This window comes from Asterias rubens, chromosome 21 (assembly GCF_902459465.1).
Source record: "Asterias rubens chromosome 21, eAstRub1.3, whole genome shotgun sequence".
Taxonomy (NCBI): domain Eukaryota; kingdom Metazoa; phylum Echinodermata; class Asteroidea; order Forcipulatida; family Asteriidae; genus Asterias; species Asterias rubens.
The window spans coordinates 5674279-5693288 of record NC_047082.1 but is presented as its reverse complement, the minus strand read 5'-3'; the positions used below and the strand labels follow the sequence as shown (position 1 = coordinate 5693288).

The 19010-nt window shown below is 45.1% G+C and overlaps 1 protein-coding gene across 1 annotated transcript in view; it reads right to left on the bottom strand.

Moving 5' to 3' along the window:
• The window catches only part of LOC117304773 (contactin-associated protein-like 2), a 102897-nt gene that overhangs the window by 42968 nt on the left and 40919 nt on the right, over positions 1 to 19010 (bottom strand). Inside the window, exon 24 of the mRNA XM_033789380.1 lies at positions 18700 to 18831. Within this exon, the coding sequence (XP_033645271.1) occupies positions 18700 to 18831 (132 nt within the window). The remainder of the gene's footprint in view (positions 1 to 18699; positions 18832 to 19010) is intronic.

The following is a 19010-nucleotide window of genomic DNA, read 5'->3' as shown; positions in this document are numbered from 1 at the left end:
AGGGACCATGGATAAATTATGTCACGGGAACGACCGCGTCGCGACGCGTTCCTTTGCGTGACAAATCGATCAAAAGAAAAACTACGGAGTGGAACGCGTTCTCCTCAACCACCGGGTCTCGAGGAAGACCCACTGTATAACAAAGGAACAATGGTGTAGGCCGAAAACCACTGTGTAGTTATAATCGGCTTATCTGGGTAGATAAACCCAAGTTGTAGCCCTTTTCACACAATAAGTCAAAACACAACCGCAGATTAAAAAATAAAAAATACTACGTCTTTGCACGACCGCCATGCAAAATAATCCCCCAAAGTAAAACAAAGTCAATAGGAAAAACATCTTACAGTAAACAGTAAAACTATACTCTTTTTTGTACATCCAAGGTGTCCAAAATGTTTCATGTTTGAACAATGAAGCCAACACGTTATGAAGTTTTTCTTAAACACGCTTAATATTTCCCAAGGAACTGCTGAAAATTCACCACGTTGCCCAAGGTACCAGCGACGGCACCAATGTTGTATGAGTTTAGCTCGGGCACCAACGCTGGTTAGTATTGCAATTTTCGGACACCAGATTCTCCCGAAAGTCTTAATCTCAAGGCGGTTGAAACTAATTTCGTAAGCTGTTGCGCAATTTTTCCAACGGAGGGCGGCTCTCCCGCTATCACATTGTTTAGGAAAGCCCTCTAGCGATCAATGTTTCTTGCATTATAGTTTGTTGCACGCAAAATAACAAGACTACTAGGCCTGAATATTGAAAACACTGTGTGTGAGTGTGTAGCTAGATGGAGTGTTTGTGTACTACGATGTAATTGTGCGTTGTGTTTTGTGTGATTGTGAGCCGGTCAGCATGATTTCGCGGTACCTTTTTGAACGAATCTTGTAAGTGTAATCATCTCTGTAAACACGGGTCCTAATGTAACAATTAGATGTAGATCTAAATAAGTTGGCGATGATTTCAAATTTAAAATAATAGTCACCACTTCAACTTGTTATGGCAGTAGCATATTATTGTATTAGCTTTGGCAAACTTGAGGGTTGGCTGTACATGGACATCTCCAACCCATTGTCTGGTGTATACCTGAGCTAGACCGCAAACACTAATCCTTCACCCCTTCGTTGCTTACTTGCAAGCTGCCTTGTCCATGTAATCTGAACAACAAAAGGCACCAACAATAGAGTTCGATAATGAGGGACCTTAAAAATCAGTGAAGCGCTTAATCCATCTTGGGACGGGCACGTGACAATTTTGGGACGGACTCGTTCTAGAACGAGTCTGACCGCGGGCGGCCGCGTTCTTAATTTATCCATGGTCCCTTAGGTTTCATAAGGTGGGGTATGGCTTGTGGTTAGGTATCATAAGGTGGGGTATGGCTTAAGGTTAGGTGTCATAAGGTGGAGTATGGCTTATGGTTAGGTTTATAAGGTGGAGTATGGCTTATGGTTAGGTGTCATAAGGTGGAGTATGGCTTGTGGTTAGGTGTCATAAGGTGGGGTATGGCTTGTGGTTTAGGTTTCATAAGGTGGAGTATGGCTTACGGTTAGGTGTCATAGGGTGGCGTATGGCTTGTGGTTAGGTGTCATAAGGTGGGGTATGGCTTGTGGTTTAGGTTTCATAAGGTGGGGTATTGCTTATGGTTAGGTGTCATAAGGTGGGGTATGGCTTGTGGTTTAGGTTTCATAAGGTGGAGTATGGCTTGTGGTTTAGGTTTCATAAGGTGGAGTATGGCTTATGGTTAGGTGTCATAAGGTAGAGTATGGCTTGTGGTTAGGTGTCATAGGGTGGCGTATGGCTTGTGGTTTAGGTGTCATAAGGTGGCGTATGGCTTGTGGTTTAGGTTTCATAAGGTGGGGTATTGCTTATGGTTAGGTGTCATAGGGTGGCGTATGGCTTGTGGTTTAGGTTTCATAAAGTGGAGTATGGCTTATGGTTAGGTGTCATAGGGTGGCGTATGGCTTATGGTTAGGTGTCATAAGGTGGGGTATGGCTTGTGGTTTAGGTTTCATAAGGTGGAGTATGGCTTGTGGTTAGGTGTCATAACATGGGGTATGGCTTGTGGTTTAGGTTTCATAAGGTGGAGTATGGCTTATGGTTAGGTGTCATAAGGTGGAGTATGGCTTGTGGTTAGGTGTCATAAGGTGGAGTATGGCTTGTGGTTTAGGTTTCATAAGGTGGGGTATGGCTTGTGGTTAGGTATCATAAGGTGGGGTATGGCTTAAGGTTAGGTGTCATAAGGTGGGGTATGGCTTATGGTTAGGTTTATAAGGTGGAGTATGGCTTATGGTTAGGTGTCATAAGGTGGAGTATGGCTTGTGGTTAGGTGTCATAAGGTGGGGTATGGCTTGTGGTTTAGGTTTCATAAGGTGGAGTATGGCTTATGGTTAGGTGTCATAGGGTGGCGTATGGCTTGTGGTTTAGGTTTCATAAGGTGGGGTATTGCTTATGGTGAGGTGTCATAGGGTGGCGTATGGCTTGTGGTTTAGGTTTCATAAAGTGGAGTATGGCTTATGGTTAGGTGTCATAGGGTGGCGTATGGCTTATGGTTAGGTGTCATAAGGTGGGGTATGGCTTGTGGTTTAGGTTTCATAAGGTGGAGTATGGCTTGTGGTTAGGTGTCATAACATGGGGTATGGCTTGTGGTTTAGGTTTCATAAGGTGGAGTATGGCTTATGGTTTGGTGTCATAAGGTGGAGTATGGCTTGTGGTTAGGTGTCATAAGGTGGAGTATGGCTTGTGGTTTAGGTTTCATAAGGTGGGGTATGGCTTGTGGTTAGGTATCATAAGGTGGGGTATGGCTTAAGGTTAGGTGTCATAAGGTGGGGTATGGCTTATGGTTAGGTTTATAAGGTGGAGTATGGCTTATGGTTAGGTGTCATAAGGTGGAGTATGGCTTGTGGTTAGGTGTCATAAGGTGGGGTATGGCTTGTGGTTTAGGTTTCATAAGGTGGAGTATGGCTTATGGTTAGGTGTCATAGGGTGGCGTATGGCTTGTGGTTTAGGTGTCATAAGGTGGCGTATGGCTTGTGGTTTAGGTTTCATAAGGTGGGGTATTGCTTATGGTTAGGTGTCATAGGGTGGCGTATGGCTTGTGGTTTAGGTTTCATAAAGTGGAGTATGGCTTATGGTTAGGTGTCATAGGGTGGCGTATGGCTTATGGTTAGGTGTCATAAGGTGGGGTATGGCTTGTGGTTTAGGTTTCATAAGGTGGAGTATGGCTTGTGGTTAGGTGTCATAACATGGGGTATGGCTTGTGGTTTAGGTTTCATAAGGTGGAGTATGGCTTATGGTTAGGTGTCATAAGGTGGAGTATGGCTTGTGGTTAGGTGTCATAAGGTGGAGTATGGCTTGTGGTTTAGGTTTCATAAGGTGGGGTATGGCTTGTGGTTAGGTATCATAAGGTGGGGTATGGCTTAAGGTTAGGTGTCATAAGGTGGGGTATGGCTTATGGTTAGGTTTATAAGGTGGAGTATGGCTTATGGTTAGGTGTCATAAGGTGGGGTATGGCTTGTGGTTTAGGTTTCATAAGGTGGAGTATGGCTTATGGTTAGGTGTCATAGGGTGGCGTATGGCTTGCGGTTAGGTGTCATAAAGTGGAGTATGGCTTATGGTTAGGTGTCATAGGGTGGCGTATGGCTTATGGTTAGGTGTCATAAGGTGGGGTATGGCTTGTGGTTTAGGTTTCATAAGGTGGAGTATGGCTTGTGGTTAGGTGTCATAAGGTGGGGTATGGCTTGTGGTTTAGGTTTCATAAGGTGGAGTATGGCTTGTGGTTAGGTGTCATAACATGGGGTATGGCTTGTGGTTTAGGTTTCATAAGGTGGAGTATGGCTTATGGTTAGGTGTCATAAGGTGGAGTATGGCTTGTGGTTAGGTGTCATAAGGTGGAGTATGGCTTGTGGTTTAGGTTTCATAAGGTGGGGTATGGCTTATGGTTAGGTATCATAAGGTGGGGTATGGCTTAAGGTTAGGTGTCATAAGGTGGGGTATGGCTTATGGTTAGGTTTATAAGGTGGAGTATGGCTTATGGTTAGGTGTCATAAGGTGGAGTATGGCTTGTGGTTTAGGTTTCATAAGGTGGAGTATGGCTTATGGTTAGGTGTCATAAGGTGGGGTATGGCTTATGGTTAGGTGTCATAAGGTGGGGTATGGCTTGTGGTTTAGGTTTCATAAGGTGGGGTATGGCTTGTGGTTAGGTGTCATAAGGTGGAGTATGGCTTGTGGTTAGGTGTCATAGGGTGGAGTATGGCTTATGGTTAGGTTTCATAGGGTGGAGTATGGCTTATGGTTAGGTATCATAGGGTGGGGTATGGCTTATGGTGAGGTGTCATAGGGTGGCGTATGGCTTGTGGTTTAGGTTTCATAAGGTGGAGTATGGCTTATGGTTAGGTGTCATAGGGTGGCGTATGGCTTATGGTTAGGTGTCATAAGGTGGGGTATGGCTTGTGGTTTAGGTTTCATAAGGTGGGGTATGGCTTATTGTTAGGTGTCATAAGGTGGGCTATGGCTCATGGTTAGGTGTCATAGGGTTGCGTATGGCTTATGGTTAGGTGTCATAAGGTGGGGTATGGCTTATGGTTAGGTGTCATAAGGTGGGGTATGGCTTATGGTAAGGTTTATAAGGTGGAGTATGGCTTATGGTTAGGTGTCATAAGGTGGAGTATGGCTTGTGGTTAGGTGTCATAAGGTGGGGTATGGCTTGTGGTTTAGGTTTCATAAGGTGGAGTATGGCTTATGGTTAGGTGTCATAGGGTGGCGTATGGCTTGTGGTTTAGGTTTCATAAGGTGGGGCATGGCTTATGGTGAGGTGTCATAGGGTGGCGTATGGCTTGTGCTTTAGGTTTCATAAGGTGGAGTATGGCTTATGGTTAGGTGTCCTAGGGTGGCGTATGGCTTATGGTTAGGTGTCATAAGGTGGGGTATGGCTTGTGGTTAGGTGTCATAGGGTGGCGTATGGCTTGTGGTTTAGGTGTCATAAGGTGGCGTATGGCTTGTGGTTTAGGTTTCATAAGGTGGGGTATTGCTTATGGTTAGGTGTCATAGGGTGGCGTATGGCTTGTGGTTTAGGTTTCATAAAGTGGAGTATGGCTTATGGTTAGGTGTCATAGGGTGGCGTATGGCTTATGGTTAGGTGTCATAAGGTGGGGTATGGCTTGTGGTTTAGGTTTCATAAGGTGGAGTATGGCTTGTGGTTAGGTGTCATAACATGGGGTATGGCTTGTGGTTTAGGTTTCATAAGGTGGAGTATGGCTTATGGTTAGGTGTCATAAGGTGGAGTATGGCTTGTGGTTAGGTGTCATAAGGTGGAGTATGGCTTGTGGTTTAGGTTTCATAAGGTGGGGTATGGCTTGTGGTTAGGTATCATAAGGTGGGGTATGGCTTAAGGTTAGGTGTCATAAGGTGGGGTATGGCTTATGGTTAGGTTTATAAGGTGGAGTATGGCTTATGGTTAGGTGTCATAAGGTGGAGTATGGCTTGTGGTTAGGTGTCATAAGGTGGGGTATGGCTTGTGGTTTAGGTTTCATAAGGTGGAGTATGGCTTATGGTTAGGTGTCATAGGGTGGCGTATGGCTTGTGGTTAGGTGTCATAAAGTGGAGTATGGCTTATGGTTAGGTGTCATAGGGTGGCGTATGGCTTATGGTTAGGTGTCATAAGGTGGGGTATGGCTTGTGGTTTAGGTTTCATAAGGTGGAGTATGGCTTGTGGTTAGGTGTCATAAGGTGGGGTATGGCTTGTGGTTTAGGTTTCATAAGGTGGAGTATGGCTTGTGGTTAGGTGTCATAACATGGGGTATGGCTTGTGGTTTAGGTTTCATAAGGTGGAGTATGGCTTATGGTTAGGTGTCATAAGGTGGAGTATGGCTTGTGGTTAGGTGTCATAAGGTGGAGTATGGCTTGTGGTTTAGGTTTCATAAGGTGGGGTATGGCTTATGGTTAGGTATCATAAGGTGGGGTATGGCTTAAGGTTAGGTGTCATAAGGTGGGGTATGGCTTATGGTTAGGTTTATAAGGTGGAGTATGGCTTATGGTTAGGTGTCATAAGGTGGAGTATGGCTTGTGGTTAGGTGTCATAAGGTGGGGTATGGCTTGTGGTTTAGGTTTCATAAGGTGGAGTATGGCTTATGGTTAGGTGTCATAGGGTGGCGTATGGCTTGTGGTTTAGGTTTCATAAGGTGGGGTATTGCTTATGGTGAGGTGTCATAGGGTGGCGTATGGCTTGTGGTTTAGGTTTCATAAAGTGGAGTATGGCTTATGGTTAGGTGTCATAGGGTGGCGTATGGCTTATGGTTAGGTGTCATAAGGTGGGGTATGGCTTGTGGTTTAGGTTTCATAAGGTGGAGTATGGCTTGTGGTTAGGTGTCATAAGGTGGGGTATGGCTTGTGGTTTAGGTTTCATAAGGTGGAGTATGGCTTATGGTTAGGTGTCATAGGGTGGCGTATGGCTTGTGGTGTAGGTTTCATAAGGTGGGGTATGGCTTATGGTGAGGTGTCATAGGGTGGCATATGGCTTGTGGTTTAGGTTTCATAAGGTGGAGTATGGCTTATGGTTAGGTGTCATAGGGTGGCGTATGGCTTATGGTTAGGTGTCATAAGGTGGGGTATGGCTTGTGGTTTAGGTTTCATAAGGTGGGGTATGGCTTATGGTTAGGTGTCATAAGGTGGGCTATGGCTTATGGTTAGGTGTCATAGGGTGGCGTATGGCTTATGGTTAGGTGTCATAAGGTGGGGTATGGCTTATGGTTAGGTGTCATAAGGTGGGGTATGGCTTATGGTTAGGTTTATAAGGTTGAGTATGGCTTATGGTTAGGTGTCATAAGGTGGAGTATGGCTTGTGGTTAGGTGTCATAAGGTGGGGTATGGCTTGTGGTTTAGGTTTCATTAGGTGGAGTATGGCTTATAGTTAGGTGTCATAGGGTGGCGTATGGCTTGTGGTTTAGGTTTCATAAGGTGGGGTTTGGCTTATGGTGAGGAGTCATAGGGTGGCGTATGGCTTGTGGTTTAGGTTTCATAAGGTGGAGTATGGCTTATGGTTAGGTGTCATAGGGTGGCGTATGGCTTATGGTTAGGTGTCATAAGGTGGGGTATGGCTTGTGGTTTAGGTTTCATAAGGTGGGGTATGGCTTATGGTGAGGTGTCATAGGGTGGCGTATGGCTTGTGGTTTAGGTTTCATAAGGTGGAGTATGGCTTATGGTTAGGTGTCATAGGGTGGCGTATGGCTTATGGTTAGTGTCATAAGGTGGGGTATGGCTTGTGGTTTAGGTTTCATAAGGTGGGGTATGGCTTATGGTGAGGTGTCATAGGGTGGAGTATGGCTTATGGTTTAGGTTTCATAAGGTGGGGTATGGCTTATGGTTAGGTGTCATAAGGTGGGGTATGGCTTATGGTTAGGTGTCATAAGGTGGGGTATGGCTTGTGGTTTAGGTTTCATAAGGTGGGGTATGGCTTGTGGTTAGGTGTCATAAGGTGGAGTATGGCTTGTGGTTAGGTGTCATAAGGTGGAGTATGGCTTGTGGTTAGGTGTCATAAGGTGGGGTATGGCTTATGGTTAGGTGTCATAAGGTGGGGTATGGCTTATGGTTAGGTTTATAAGGTGGAGTATGGCTTATGGTTAGGTGTCATAAGGTGGAGTATGGCTTGTGGTTAGGTGTCATAAGGTGGGGTATGGCTTGTGGTTTAGGTTTCATTAGGTGGAGTATGGCTTATGGTTAGGTGTCATAGGGTGGCGTGTGGCTTGTGGTTTAGGTTTCATAAGGTGGGGTTTGGCTTATGGTGAGGAGTCATAGGGTGGCGTATGGCTTGTGGTTTAGGTTTCATAAGGTGGAGTATGGCTTATGGTTAGGTGTCATAGGGTGGCGTATGGCTTATGGTTAGGTGTCATAAGGTGGGGTATGGCTTGTGGTTTAGGTTTCATAAGGTGGGGTATGGCTTATGGTGAGGTGTCATAGGGTGGCGTATGGCTTGTGGTTTAGGTTTCATAAGGTGGAGTATGGCTTATGGTTAGGTGTCATAGGGTGGCGTATGGCTTATGGTTAGGTGTCATAGGGTGGCGTATGGCTTGTGGTTTAGGTTTCATTACGTGGAGTATGGCTTATGGTTTAGGTTTCATAAGGTGGAGTATGGCTTATGGTTAGGTGTCATAAGGTGGGGTATGGCTTGTGGTTTAGGTTTCATAAGGTGGGGTATGGCTTGTGGTTTAGGTTTCATAAGGTGGGGTATGGCTTGTGGTTAGGTGTCATAAGGTGGAGTATGGCTTGTGGTTAGGTGTCATAAGGTGGAGTATGGCTTGTGGTTAGGTGTCATAAGGTGGAGTATGGCTTGTGGTTAGGTGTCATAAGGTGGGGTATGGCTTGTGGTTTAGGTTTCATAAGGTGGAGTATGGCTTATGGTTAGGTGTCATAGGGTGGCGTATGGCTTGTGGTTTAGGTTTCATAAGGTGGGGCATGGCTTATGGTGAGGTGTCATAGGGTGGCGTATGGCTTGTGCTTTAGGTTTCATAAGGTGGAGTATGGCTTATGGTTAGGTGTCATAGGTTGGCGTATGGCTTATGGTTAGGTGTCATAAGGTGGGGTATGGCTTGTGGTTTAGGTTTCATAAGGTGGGGTATGGCTTATGGTGAGGTGTCATAGGGTTGTGTATGGCTTGTGGTTTAGGTTTCATAAGGTGGAGTATGGCTTATGGTTAGGTGTCATAGGGTGGCGTATGGCTTATGGTTAGGTGTCATAAGGTGGGGTATGGCTTATGGTTAGGTGTCATAAGGTGGAGTATGGCTTATGGTTAGGTGTCATAGGGTGGCGTATGGCTTATGGTTAGGTGTCATAAGGTGGGGTATGGCTTGTGGTTTAGGTTTCATAAGGTGGGGTATGGCTTATGGTTAGGTGTCATAGGGTGGAGTATGGCTTGTGGTTTAGGTTTCATAAGGTGGGGTATGGCTTATGGTGAGGTGTCATAGGGTGGAGTATGGCTTGTGGTTAGGTTTCATTAGGTGGAGTATGGCTTATGGTTTAGGTTTCATAAGGTGGGGTATGGCTTATGGTTTTGACTGAGCGCCCGACAGCAGCCACTCAAATCAGCTCTGTGTTTGTTTGCTAATTTCTTAGTATATTGCTCAATTTGTGTTCTTATTTTTATACAACTGGATTTGTTACTACACCTGGAATCTACAGGACCTTTTCTGTGTATCCTGGAGTCATCTGAATTGTGAAAATAGTGTTTTTCTGTTGGAATTGTTCACTGTCTCAGTTGAGAATTCTGGTGTATAAAGCTTACACACACTTAAGGTGGTTGCATCCTGTGCAGTCATCCACCTAGTCCATGGACATTGTTCGCCCATCTGGGGACAATGGAGGTAAGTATCCTTTTCATTCTCTCCCTGCTTGCTAGACCATTGTACTGTACTGACTCATCTGTGGTCAGCTTTGTTCCATCAGCATCAATTGTGTCTGGTGCTTGCATCCTGCCAAAGACACATCTAGGCCTCATCCACCATCGAAGATATCTGAAATGCCCTGTTTCTTACTATGACAACTCCCCAGCCACTTTTCATTTGGAAATTGTGATTTTTGGTGACATTGCTGTAAATCCCGGCCCTGAAGGTGTCAATAACTCAAACTCAGCAGAAGCTAGTCCAAACTCTGCAAATTCCTACTCACGAAACAAGCTTCTCAGTCTCCGTTATGCCCCATCCACACGTGCTACAACTCTGCTGCCTTCCTGTACATTATCATTACAGAACCTTGGCCTTTTTGTAAATCCCAGCACTGTTTACCGACCTACACATCGTGGTAAACAAGCTGGTCGCCGTAGAACTGTTCATAAACCCCCCGTACCCGAAGTTACACTCCCATCTGTTCCAGTACCAGTGACTCCTGCCAAATCTCAACTCAGCCTTTGTGTTATAAACACACAGTCCATCTGTAACAAGTATGACGATTTTGCTGATTTTGTTCTGCAAAAAGATCTGGACCTTGTTGCCGTTTCAGAAACATGGCTGAGACCAGACGACAACTTAACATGTCGTCAGTGTACCCCTGCAGGCTACTACTTTCATCACATCCCAAGACCTCACAAGACTGGTGGAGGAGTTGCAATACTGTACAGATCTACTTTATCTGTCTCTGTGAAAAGTAATGACGTCCAGTACACAACTTTTGAATCTCTTCATGCTGAAGTTTCCGGAAACTCTAAATCTGTTCGCCTTGTCATTGTATACAGACCTGAAAGAGATTCAAACGGCCAACATGTGACTTTCTCAAGTTTTCTAAGGGAGTTTGAGAATTTAATTTTGGAATATCTGCTTCATCCATCGGAAATCATCATCACAGGCGACTTTAACATTCATGTTGATGACATCCACAACACCAATGCAAACCAGTTTAAGCATCTACTTCAGGCTTTTGGTCTTACCCAGCATATCAAGGAGCCGACTCATCGTCTCGGTCATTGCCTAGACCTTGTCATAACTCGTGAAATCTCCCCACCAATTGTCTCAAACTTTGTTATTCTACCTGGATTATCAGACCATTATGCAGTCATGTGTAACTTGAGTCTGTGCAAGCCCAAAGTCCCAACCGTTACTATAAAGAGCCGACAATGGAAACATGTGAATCCTACCGAAGTGTTCCGTGACATAGGCTCCCATTTAGAAAATCTAGAAGTTGATCACGACTGCTTGGATTCCTATGTCAGCCAATATGAGAGTACAGTCAGTGACATCTTGGATAAATACGCACCTTGGAAAACGAGATCAGTCAAGGTCCGAACTGAAGTCTCCTGGTTCAATGATGATATTCGTACAGCGAGAAAGATCTGTCGTCAACTGGAGCGGAAGTGGCGGAAAAATGGCAAATTGGCGATTCAACGACAAGAATATCGCAACCAATGTAAAGTAGTTAGGAATTTGATCAACCAGGCAAAGATCATCCATTATTCATCTCAAGTACAAGAATCTTCAGGAGATCAAAAGAAGCTTTTCAAGATAATTGGTAAGTTGTTGCTCAAACCCAAAACCCCTGTCCTTCCATCCACTTACAATGACCAGGACTTAGCAAATGAGTTCCAGAAATTCTTTGTCACCAAGATTTCAGACATCCGCTCATCATTTTCATCAGTCCCTTACAACGTGTCGCAGACATTGCCACAACTTCAACCAGAGTGTAGACTATCTGTGTTTGAGCCTGCGACTGTTGCTGAGATTCAAAGGGTTATTATGAAATCTCCTTCAAAATCCTGTGAGCTGGATCCAGTGTCAACATCCATGATAAAGCAAAACATCGATATTTTTGTACCCTATATCACTAAGCTTGTAAACGAATCCCTCAGTTCCGGTTGTTTCCCCGATAGCCTCAAAGTTTCCTACATCAGGCCGCTCATCAAGAAACCAAACTTGGACAAGGAGATATTCAAAAACTACAGACCGGTTGCAAACTTAAAATATCTTGGAAAAGTCATCGAACAAGTAGTTTCATCACGTATTTCTGATCACATTCATACTTTCAACCTGTCCGACGTGTTCCAGTCAGCATACAAGCCTTTCCATGGGACCGAGGCTGCACTAGTCCGTGTGAGCAACGATATTCTCTCTGCAATGGACAATGGTAACCTTACAGCACTAGTCCTGCTAGACTTGAGTGCTGCTTTTGACACTGTCGATCACAACATCCTTCTCTCTCGGCTCCAGAATCACCTTGGCATAGAGGACACAGCCCTAGCATGGTGCAAATCGTATCTCTACAATAGAACTCAGCATGTATGTATTGGCACCGCGATATCCGACCCTGTTGTTTGGAACTACTCTGTGCCACAGGGGTCAGTACTCGGCCCGCAGTGGTTTACGCTATACACTTTACCGATTCGTGACATCATCCTGAAATTTAATCTGAATTACCATGTGTACGCAGACGACACTCAGCTATACATCACGTTTAAATCTTCTCAAGAAAACGCCAATGCATCTATTGCAAGACTTGAGAAATGCATCCAAGAGATTCGACGTTGGACACAACAAAACTTCCTGAAGTTAAATGATGATAAGACAGAGTTCCTTCTATTTGGGTCACGTCAACAGTTAACTAAGGTTTCAGTGCCATACATCTCCATCGGTGATGCTCGGATAGCTCCCTCGCTGAAAGCTCGGAACTTAGGGGTTATTTTTGATTCATCAATGACACTTCAGCCACACATCAACAACATTGTTCGTTTATCATCATATCACATCAGGAATATAGGTAAGATTCGCAAGTACTTGTACAAAAGTGCTACTGAAAAGGTCATTCACGCATTTGTTACTTCTCGTCTTGACAACGGCAATGCTCTTCTCTACAGTCTTCCTAACAACCAGATTTCCAGACTTCAACGGCTCCAAAATACTGCTGCCCGCATTGTGACACTGTCTAGAAAATCGTGTTCTATCACCCCCATTCTGAAACAACTACACTGGCTCCCTATCTCTCAACGAATCATCTTCAAGCTGATGCTCATTGTCCACAAAGCTCTTAATGGCAAGGCTCCCCACTATATTTCTGAACTGCTTCAAGTTTACACTCCATCAAGGAATCTTCGATCAAGTTCTATGCTTCTCCTCATTGAACCCAAGTCTCGACACTCATGGGGTGACAGGTCTTTTTCTTCAGCCGCGCCACGCATCTGGAACTCTCTACCACTTAATCTTCGATCTTGTCTTTGTACTGCAAAATTCAAGTCTCTTCTCAAAACTTATCTTATGTCACAGGTTTTCAATGACTAATTTTGTTGTGTCTGTTTTTCTTTGTGTTGTGTTTTGTTTTTGTTTTGTTTTTTGGTTTTACTGCGCCTTGAACACCCAGCAGGGTGGATATGTGCGCATTTACAAGTCTTATTATTATTATTATTATTATTATTATTATTATTATTATAGGGTGGAGTATGGCTTATGGTTAGGCGTCATAGGGTGGAGTATGGCTTATGGTTAGGTATCATAGGGTGGGGTATGGCTTATGGTGAGGTGTCATAGGGTGGCGTATGGCTTGTGGTTTAGGTTTCATAAGGTGGAGTATGGCTTATGGTTAGGTGTCATAAGGTGGGGTATGGCTTGTGGTTTAGGTTTCATAAGGTGGGGTATGGCTTATGGTTAGGTGTCATAAGGTGGGCTATGGCTTATGGTTAGGTGTCATAAGGTGGAGTATGACTTGTGGTTTAGGTTTCATAAGGTGGGGTATGGCCTGTGGTTTGGTGTCATCAGGTGGCGTATGGCTTGTGGTTAGGTGTCATAGGGTGGCGTATGGCTTATGGTTAGGTGTCATAAGGTGGGGTATGGCTTGTGGTTTAGGTTTCATAGGGTGGAGTATGGCTTATGGTTAGGTATCATAGGGTGGGGTATGGCTTATGGTGAGGTGTCATAGGGTGGCGTATGGCTTGTGGTTTAGGTTTCATAAGGTGGAGTATGGCTTATGGTTAGGTGTCATAGGGTGGCGTATGGCTTATGGTTAGGTGTCATAAGGTGGGGTATGGCTTGTGGTTTAGGTTTCATAAGGTGGGGTATGGCTTATTGTTAGGTGTCATAAGGTGGGCTATGGCTTATGGTTAGGTGTCATAGGGTTGCGTATGGCTTATGGTTAGGTGTCATAAGGTGGGGTATGGCTTATGGTTAGGTGTCATAAGGTGGGGTATGGCTTATGGTTAGGTTTATAAGGTGGAGTATGGCTTATGGTTAGGTGTCATAAGGTGGAGTATGGCTTGTGGTTAGGTGTCATAAGGTGGGGTATGGCTTGTGGTTTAGGTTTCATAAGGTGGAGTATGGCTTATGGTTAGGTGTCATAGGGTGGCGTATGGCTTGTGGTTTAGGTTTCATAAGGTGGGGCATGGCTTATGGTGAGGTGTCATAGGGTGGCGTATGGCTTGTGCTTTAGGTTTCATAAGGTGGAGTATGGCTTATGGTTAGGTGTCATAGGTTGGCGTATGGCTTATGGTTAGGTGTCATAAGGTGGGGTATGGCTTGTGGTTTAGGTTTCATAAGGTGGGGTATGGCTTATGGTGAGGTGTCATAGGGTTGTGTATGGCTTGTGGTTTAGGTTTCATAAGGTGGAGTATGGCTTATGGTTAGGTGTCATAGGGTGGCGTATGGCTTATGGTTAGGTGTCATAAGGTGGGGTATGGCTTGTGGTTTAGGTTTCATAAGGTGGGGTATGGCTTATGGTGAGGTGTCATAGGGTGGGGTATGGCTTATGGTGAGGAGTCATAAGGTGGGGTATGGCTTGTGGTTTAGGTTTCATAAGGTGGGGTATGGCTTATGGTTAGGTGTCATAAGGTGGGGTATGGCTTATGGTTAGGTGTCATAAGGTGGGGTATGGCTTATGGTTAGGCGTCATAGGGTGGAGTATGGCTTATGGTTAGGCGTCATAGGGTGGAGTATGGCTTATGGTTAGGTATCATAGGGTTGGGTATGGCTTATGGTGAGGTGTCATAGGGTGGCGTATGGCTTGTGGTTTAGGTTTCATAAGGTGGGGTATGGCTTATGGTTAGGTGTCATAGGGTGGGGTATGGCTTATGGTTAGGTGTCATAAGGTGGGGTATGGCTTATGGTTAGGCGTCATAGGGTGGAGTATGGCTTATGGTTAGGCGTCATAGGGTGGAGTATGGCTTATGGTTAGGTATCATAGGGTTGGGTATGGCTTATGGTGAGGTGTCATAGGGTGGCGTATGGCTTGTGGTTTAGGTTTCATAAGGTGGAGTATGGCTTATGGTTAGGTGTCATAAGGTGGGGTATGGCTTGTGGTTTAGGTTTCATAAGGTGGGGTATGGCTTATGGTTAGGTGTCATAAGGTGGGCTATGGCTTATGGTTAGGTGTCATAAGGTGGAGTATGGCTTGTGGTTTAGGTTTCATAAGGTGGGGTATGGCCTGTGGTTTGGTGTCATCAGGTGGCGTATGGCTTGTGGTTAGGTGTCATAGGGTGGCGTATGGCTTGTGGTTAGGTGTCATAGGGTGGCGTATGGCTTATGGTTAGGTGTTATAAGGTGGGGTATGGCTTGTGGTTTAGGTTTCATAAGGTGGGGTATGGCTTATGGTTAGGTGTCATAAGGTGGGGTATGGCTTATGGTTAGGTTTATAAGGTGGAGTATGGCTTATGGTTAGGTGTCATAAGGTGGAGTATGGCTTGTGGTTAGGTGTCATAAGGTGGGGTATGGCTTGTGGTTTAGGTTTCATAAGGTGGAGTATGGCTTATGGTTAGGTGTCATAGGGTGGCGTATGGCTTATGGTTAGGTGTCATAAGGTGGAGTATGGCTTGTGGTTAGGTGTCATAAGGTGGGGTATGGCTTGTGGTTTAGGTTTCATAAGGTGGAGTATGGCTTATGGTTAGGTGTCATAATGTGGCGTATGGCTTATGGTTGCATGTAGGTATCATAAGGTGGAGTATGGCTTGTGGTTAGGTGTCATAGGGTGGAGTATGGCTTATGGTTAGGTATCATAGGGTGGGGTATGGCTTGTGGTTAGGTGTCATAAGGTGGAGTATGGCTTATGGTTAGGTGTCATAGGGTGGCGTATGGCTAATGGTTAGGTGTCATAGGGTGGGGTATGGCTTATGGTTAGGTGTCATAAGGTGGAGTATGGCTTGTGGTTTAGGTTTCATAAGGTGGGGTATGGCTTATGGTTAGGTGTCATAGGGTGGAGTATGGCTTATGGTTAGGTGTCATAGGGTGGAGTATGGCTTATGGTTAGGTATCATAGGGTGGGGTATGGCTTATGGTTAGGTATCATAAGGTGGAGTATGGCTTATGGTTAGGTGTCATAGGGTGGGGTATGGCTTGTGGTTAGGTGTCATAGGGTGGGGTATGGCTTGTGGTTTAGGTTTCATAAGGTGGAGTATGGCTTATGGTTAGGTGTCATAATGTGGCGTATGGCTTATGGTTACATGTAGGTATCATAAGGTGGAGTATGGCTTGTGGTTAGGTGTCATAGGGTGGAGTATGGCTTATGGTTAGGTATCATAGGGTGGGGTATGGCTTGCGGTTAGGTGTCATAAGGTGGAGTATGGCTTATGGTTAGGTGTCATAGGGTGGCGTATGGCTAATGGTTAGGTGTCATAGGGTGGGGTATGGCTTATGGTTAGGTGTCATAAGGTGGAGTATGGCTTGTGGTTTAGGTTTCATAAGGTGGGGTATGGCTTATGGTTAGGTATCATAAGGTGGAGTATGGCTTATGGTTAGGTGTCATAGGGTGGGGTATGGCTTGTGGTTAGGTGTCATAGGGTGGGGTATGGCTTGTGGTTAGGTGTCATAGGGTGATGTATGGCTTGTGGTTAGGTGTCATAAGGTGGAGTATGGCTTGTGGTTAGGTGTCATAGGGTGGGGTATGGCTTGTGGTTTAGGTTTCATAAGGTGGAGTATGGCTTATGGTTAGGTGTCACAGGGTGGGGTATGGCTTATGGTTAGGTGTCATAAGGTGGGGTATGGCTTGTGGTTTAGGTTTCATAAGGTGGGGTATGGCTTATGGTTAGGTGTCATAGGGTGGAGTATGGCTTGTGTTTAGGTGTCATAGGGTGGAGTATGGCTTATGGTTAGGTATCATAGGGTGGGGTATGGCTTATGGTTAGGTGTCATAGGGTGGGGTATGGCTTATGGTTAGGTGTCATAAGGTGGGGTATGGCTTGTGGTTTAGGTTTCATAAGGTGGGGTATGGCTTGTGGTTAGGTGTCATAGGGTGGCGTATGGCTTGTGGTTAGGTGTCATAGGGTGGGGTATGGCTTGTGGTTAGATGTCATAAGGTGGAGTATGGCTTGTGGTTTAGGTTTCATAAGGTGGCATATGGCTTATGGTTAGGTGTCATAAGGTGGGGTATGGCTTGTGGTTAGGTGTCATAGGGTGGGGTATGGCTTGTCGTTTAGGTTTCATAAGGTGGAGTATGGCTTATGGTTAGGTGTCATAGGGTTGGGTATGGCTAATGGTTAGGTGTCATAAGGTGGCGTATGGCTAATGGTTAGGTGTCATAGGGTGGGGTATGGCTTGTGGTTAGGTGTCATAAGGTGGAGTATGGCTTATGGTTAGGTGTCATAGGGTGGCGTATGGCTTGTGGTGTAGGTTTCATAAGGTGGGGTATGGCTTATGGTGAGGTGTCATAGGGTGGGGTATGGCTTGTGGTTTAGGTTTCATAAGGTGGGGTATGGCTTATGGTTAGGTGTCATAAGGTGGAGTATGGCTTGTGGTTAGGTGTCATAAGGTGGAGTATGGCTTGTGGTTAGGTGTCATAAGGTGTGGTATGGCTTATGGTTAGGTTTCATAAGGTGGAGTATGGCTTATGGTTAGGTGTCATAAGGTGGAGTATGGCTTGTGGTTAGGTGTCATAAGGTGGGGTATGGCTTGTGGTTTAGGTTTCATAAGGTGGAGTATGGCTTATGGTTAGGTGTCATAGGGTGGCGTATGGCTTATGGTTAGGTGTCATAAGGTGGAGTATGGCTTGTGGTTAGGTGTCATAAGGTGGGGTATGGCTTGTGGTTTAGGTTTCATAAGGTGAAGTATGGCTTATGGTTAGGTGTCATAGGGTGGCGTATGGCTTATGGTTAGGTATCATAGGGTGGGGTATGGCTTATGGTTAGGTGTCATAAGGTGGGGTATGGCTTGTGGTTTAGGTTTCATAAGGTGGAGTATGGCTTACGGTTAGGTGTCATAGGGTGGGGTATGGCTTATGGTTAGGTGTCATAAGGTGGGGTATGGCTTGTGGTTTAGGTTTCATAAGGTGGGGTATGGCTTATGGTGAGGTGTCATAGGGTGGGGGTATGGCTTGTGGTTTGGTGTCATCAGGTGGCGTATGGCTTATGGTTAGGTGTCATAGGGTGGGATATGGCTTGTGGTTTAGGTTTCATAAGGTGGGGTATGGCTTGTGGTTAGGTGTCATAAGGTGGGGTATGGCTTATGGTTAGGTGTCATAAGGTGGGGTATTGCTTGTGGTTTAGGTTTCATAAGGTGGGGTATGGCTGATGGTGAGGTGTCATAGGGTGGGGTAGGGCTTGTGGTTTAGGTGTCATAAGGTGGGGTATGGCTTATGGTGAGGTGTCATAGGGTGGGGTATGGCTTGTGGTTTAGGTATCATAAGGTGGGGTATGGCTTATGGTTAGGTGTCATAGGGTGGGGTATGGCTTGTGGTTAGGTTCATAAGGTGGGGTATGGCTTATGGTGAGGTGTCATAGGGTGGGGTATGGCTTGTGGTTTGGTGTCATCAGGTGGCGTATGGCTTATGGTTAGGTGTCATAGGGTGGGGTATGGCTTGTGGTTAGGTATCATAAGGTGGGGTATGGCTTATGGTGAGGTGTCATAGGGTGGGGTATGGCTTGTGGTTTAGGTTTCATAAGGTGGGGTATGCTGGCTTATGGTGAGGTGTCATAGGGCACAGTATGGCTTGTGGTTAGGTGTTACAAGGTGGGTTGTGGCTTGTGGTTGCCAAAAGTGCTGCAAAAGAAAAAAGAACAGGGGAAAAAGTCTATGTGTCTTTGAATGCAAGTTCATGTCTTCCAAGACAGTTTAAAGTCAAACAGAGATCTACAATGTATAAACAATCTGGATTTAGCTGATTTGTCCATAACTGTGCATGTACAAGGTGAGCAATACATGTACATTAAATGTCCTTCGTTTACACTAATACATGGTACAGTTTGCATGTATATGCTTGTAGAAACCTGACTATTTATAGTTTTTCAACAATGTAGGCAAAATGTAGTCAAGTCATAATAATTACCTGCATTTGGTATAACACATTGAGTGCCACAACCAAAAGGGCAACATTTCATACCAATGTTGCATTGTGTGTCATCTTTGCAATAATGGGTACATAGGACTTGCTCATCCATCACCACTGCAGGGCATAAACCTACAAATGGAGTTTTATATCGAGTAGGAAAGTACTGTCATTAAAAAGTACTCTGTTACATTTCATTCACAACCAATTGTAAAAACACAACCATCTTATAGAAAATATAACAGTAGGCCAGAAAAATAGCAAAAACTCCACTTTTACATGTTTTAGGGTGTTTGATTTGTCTATGTTAA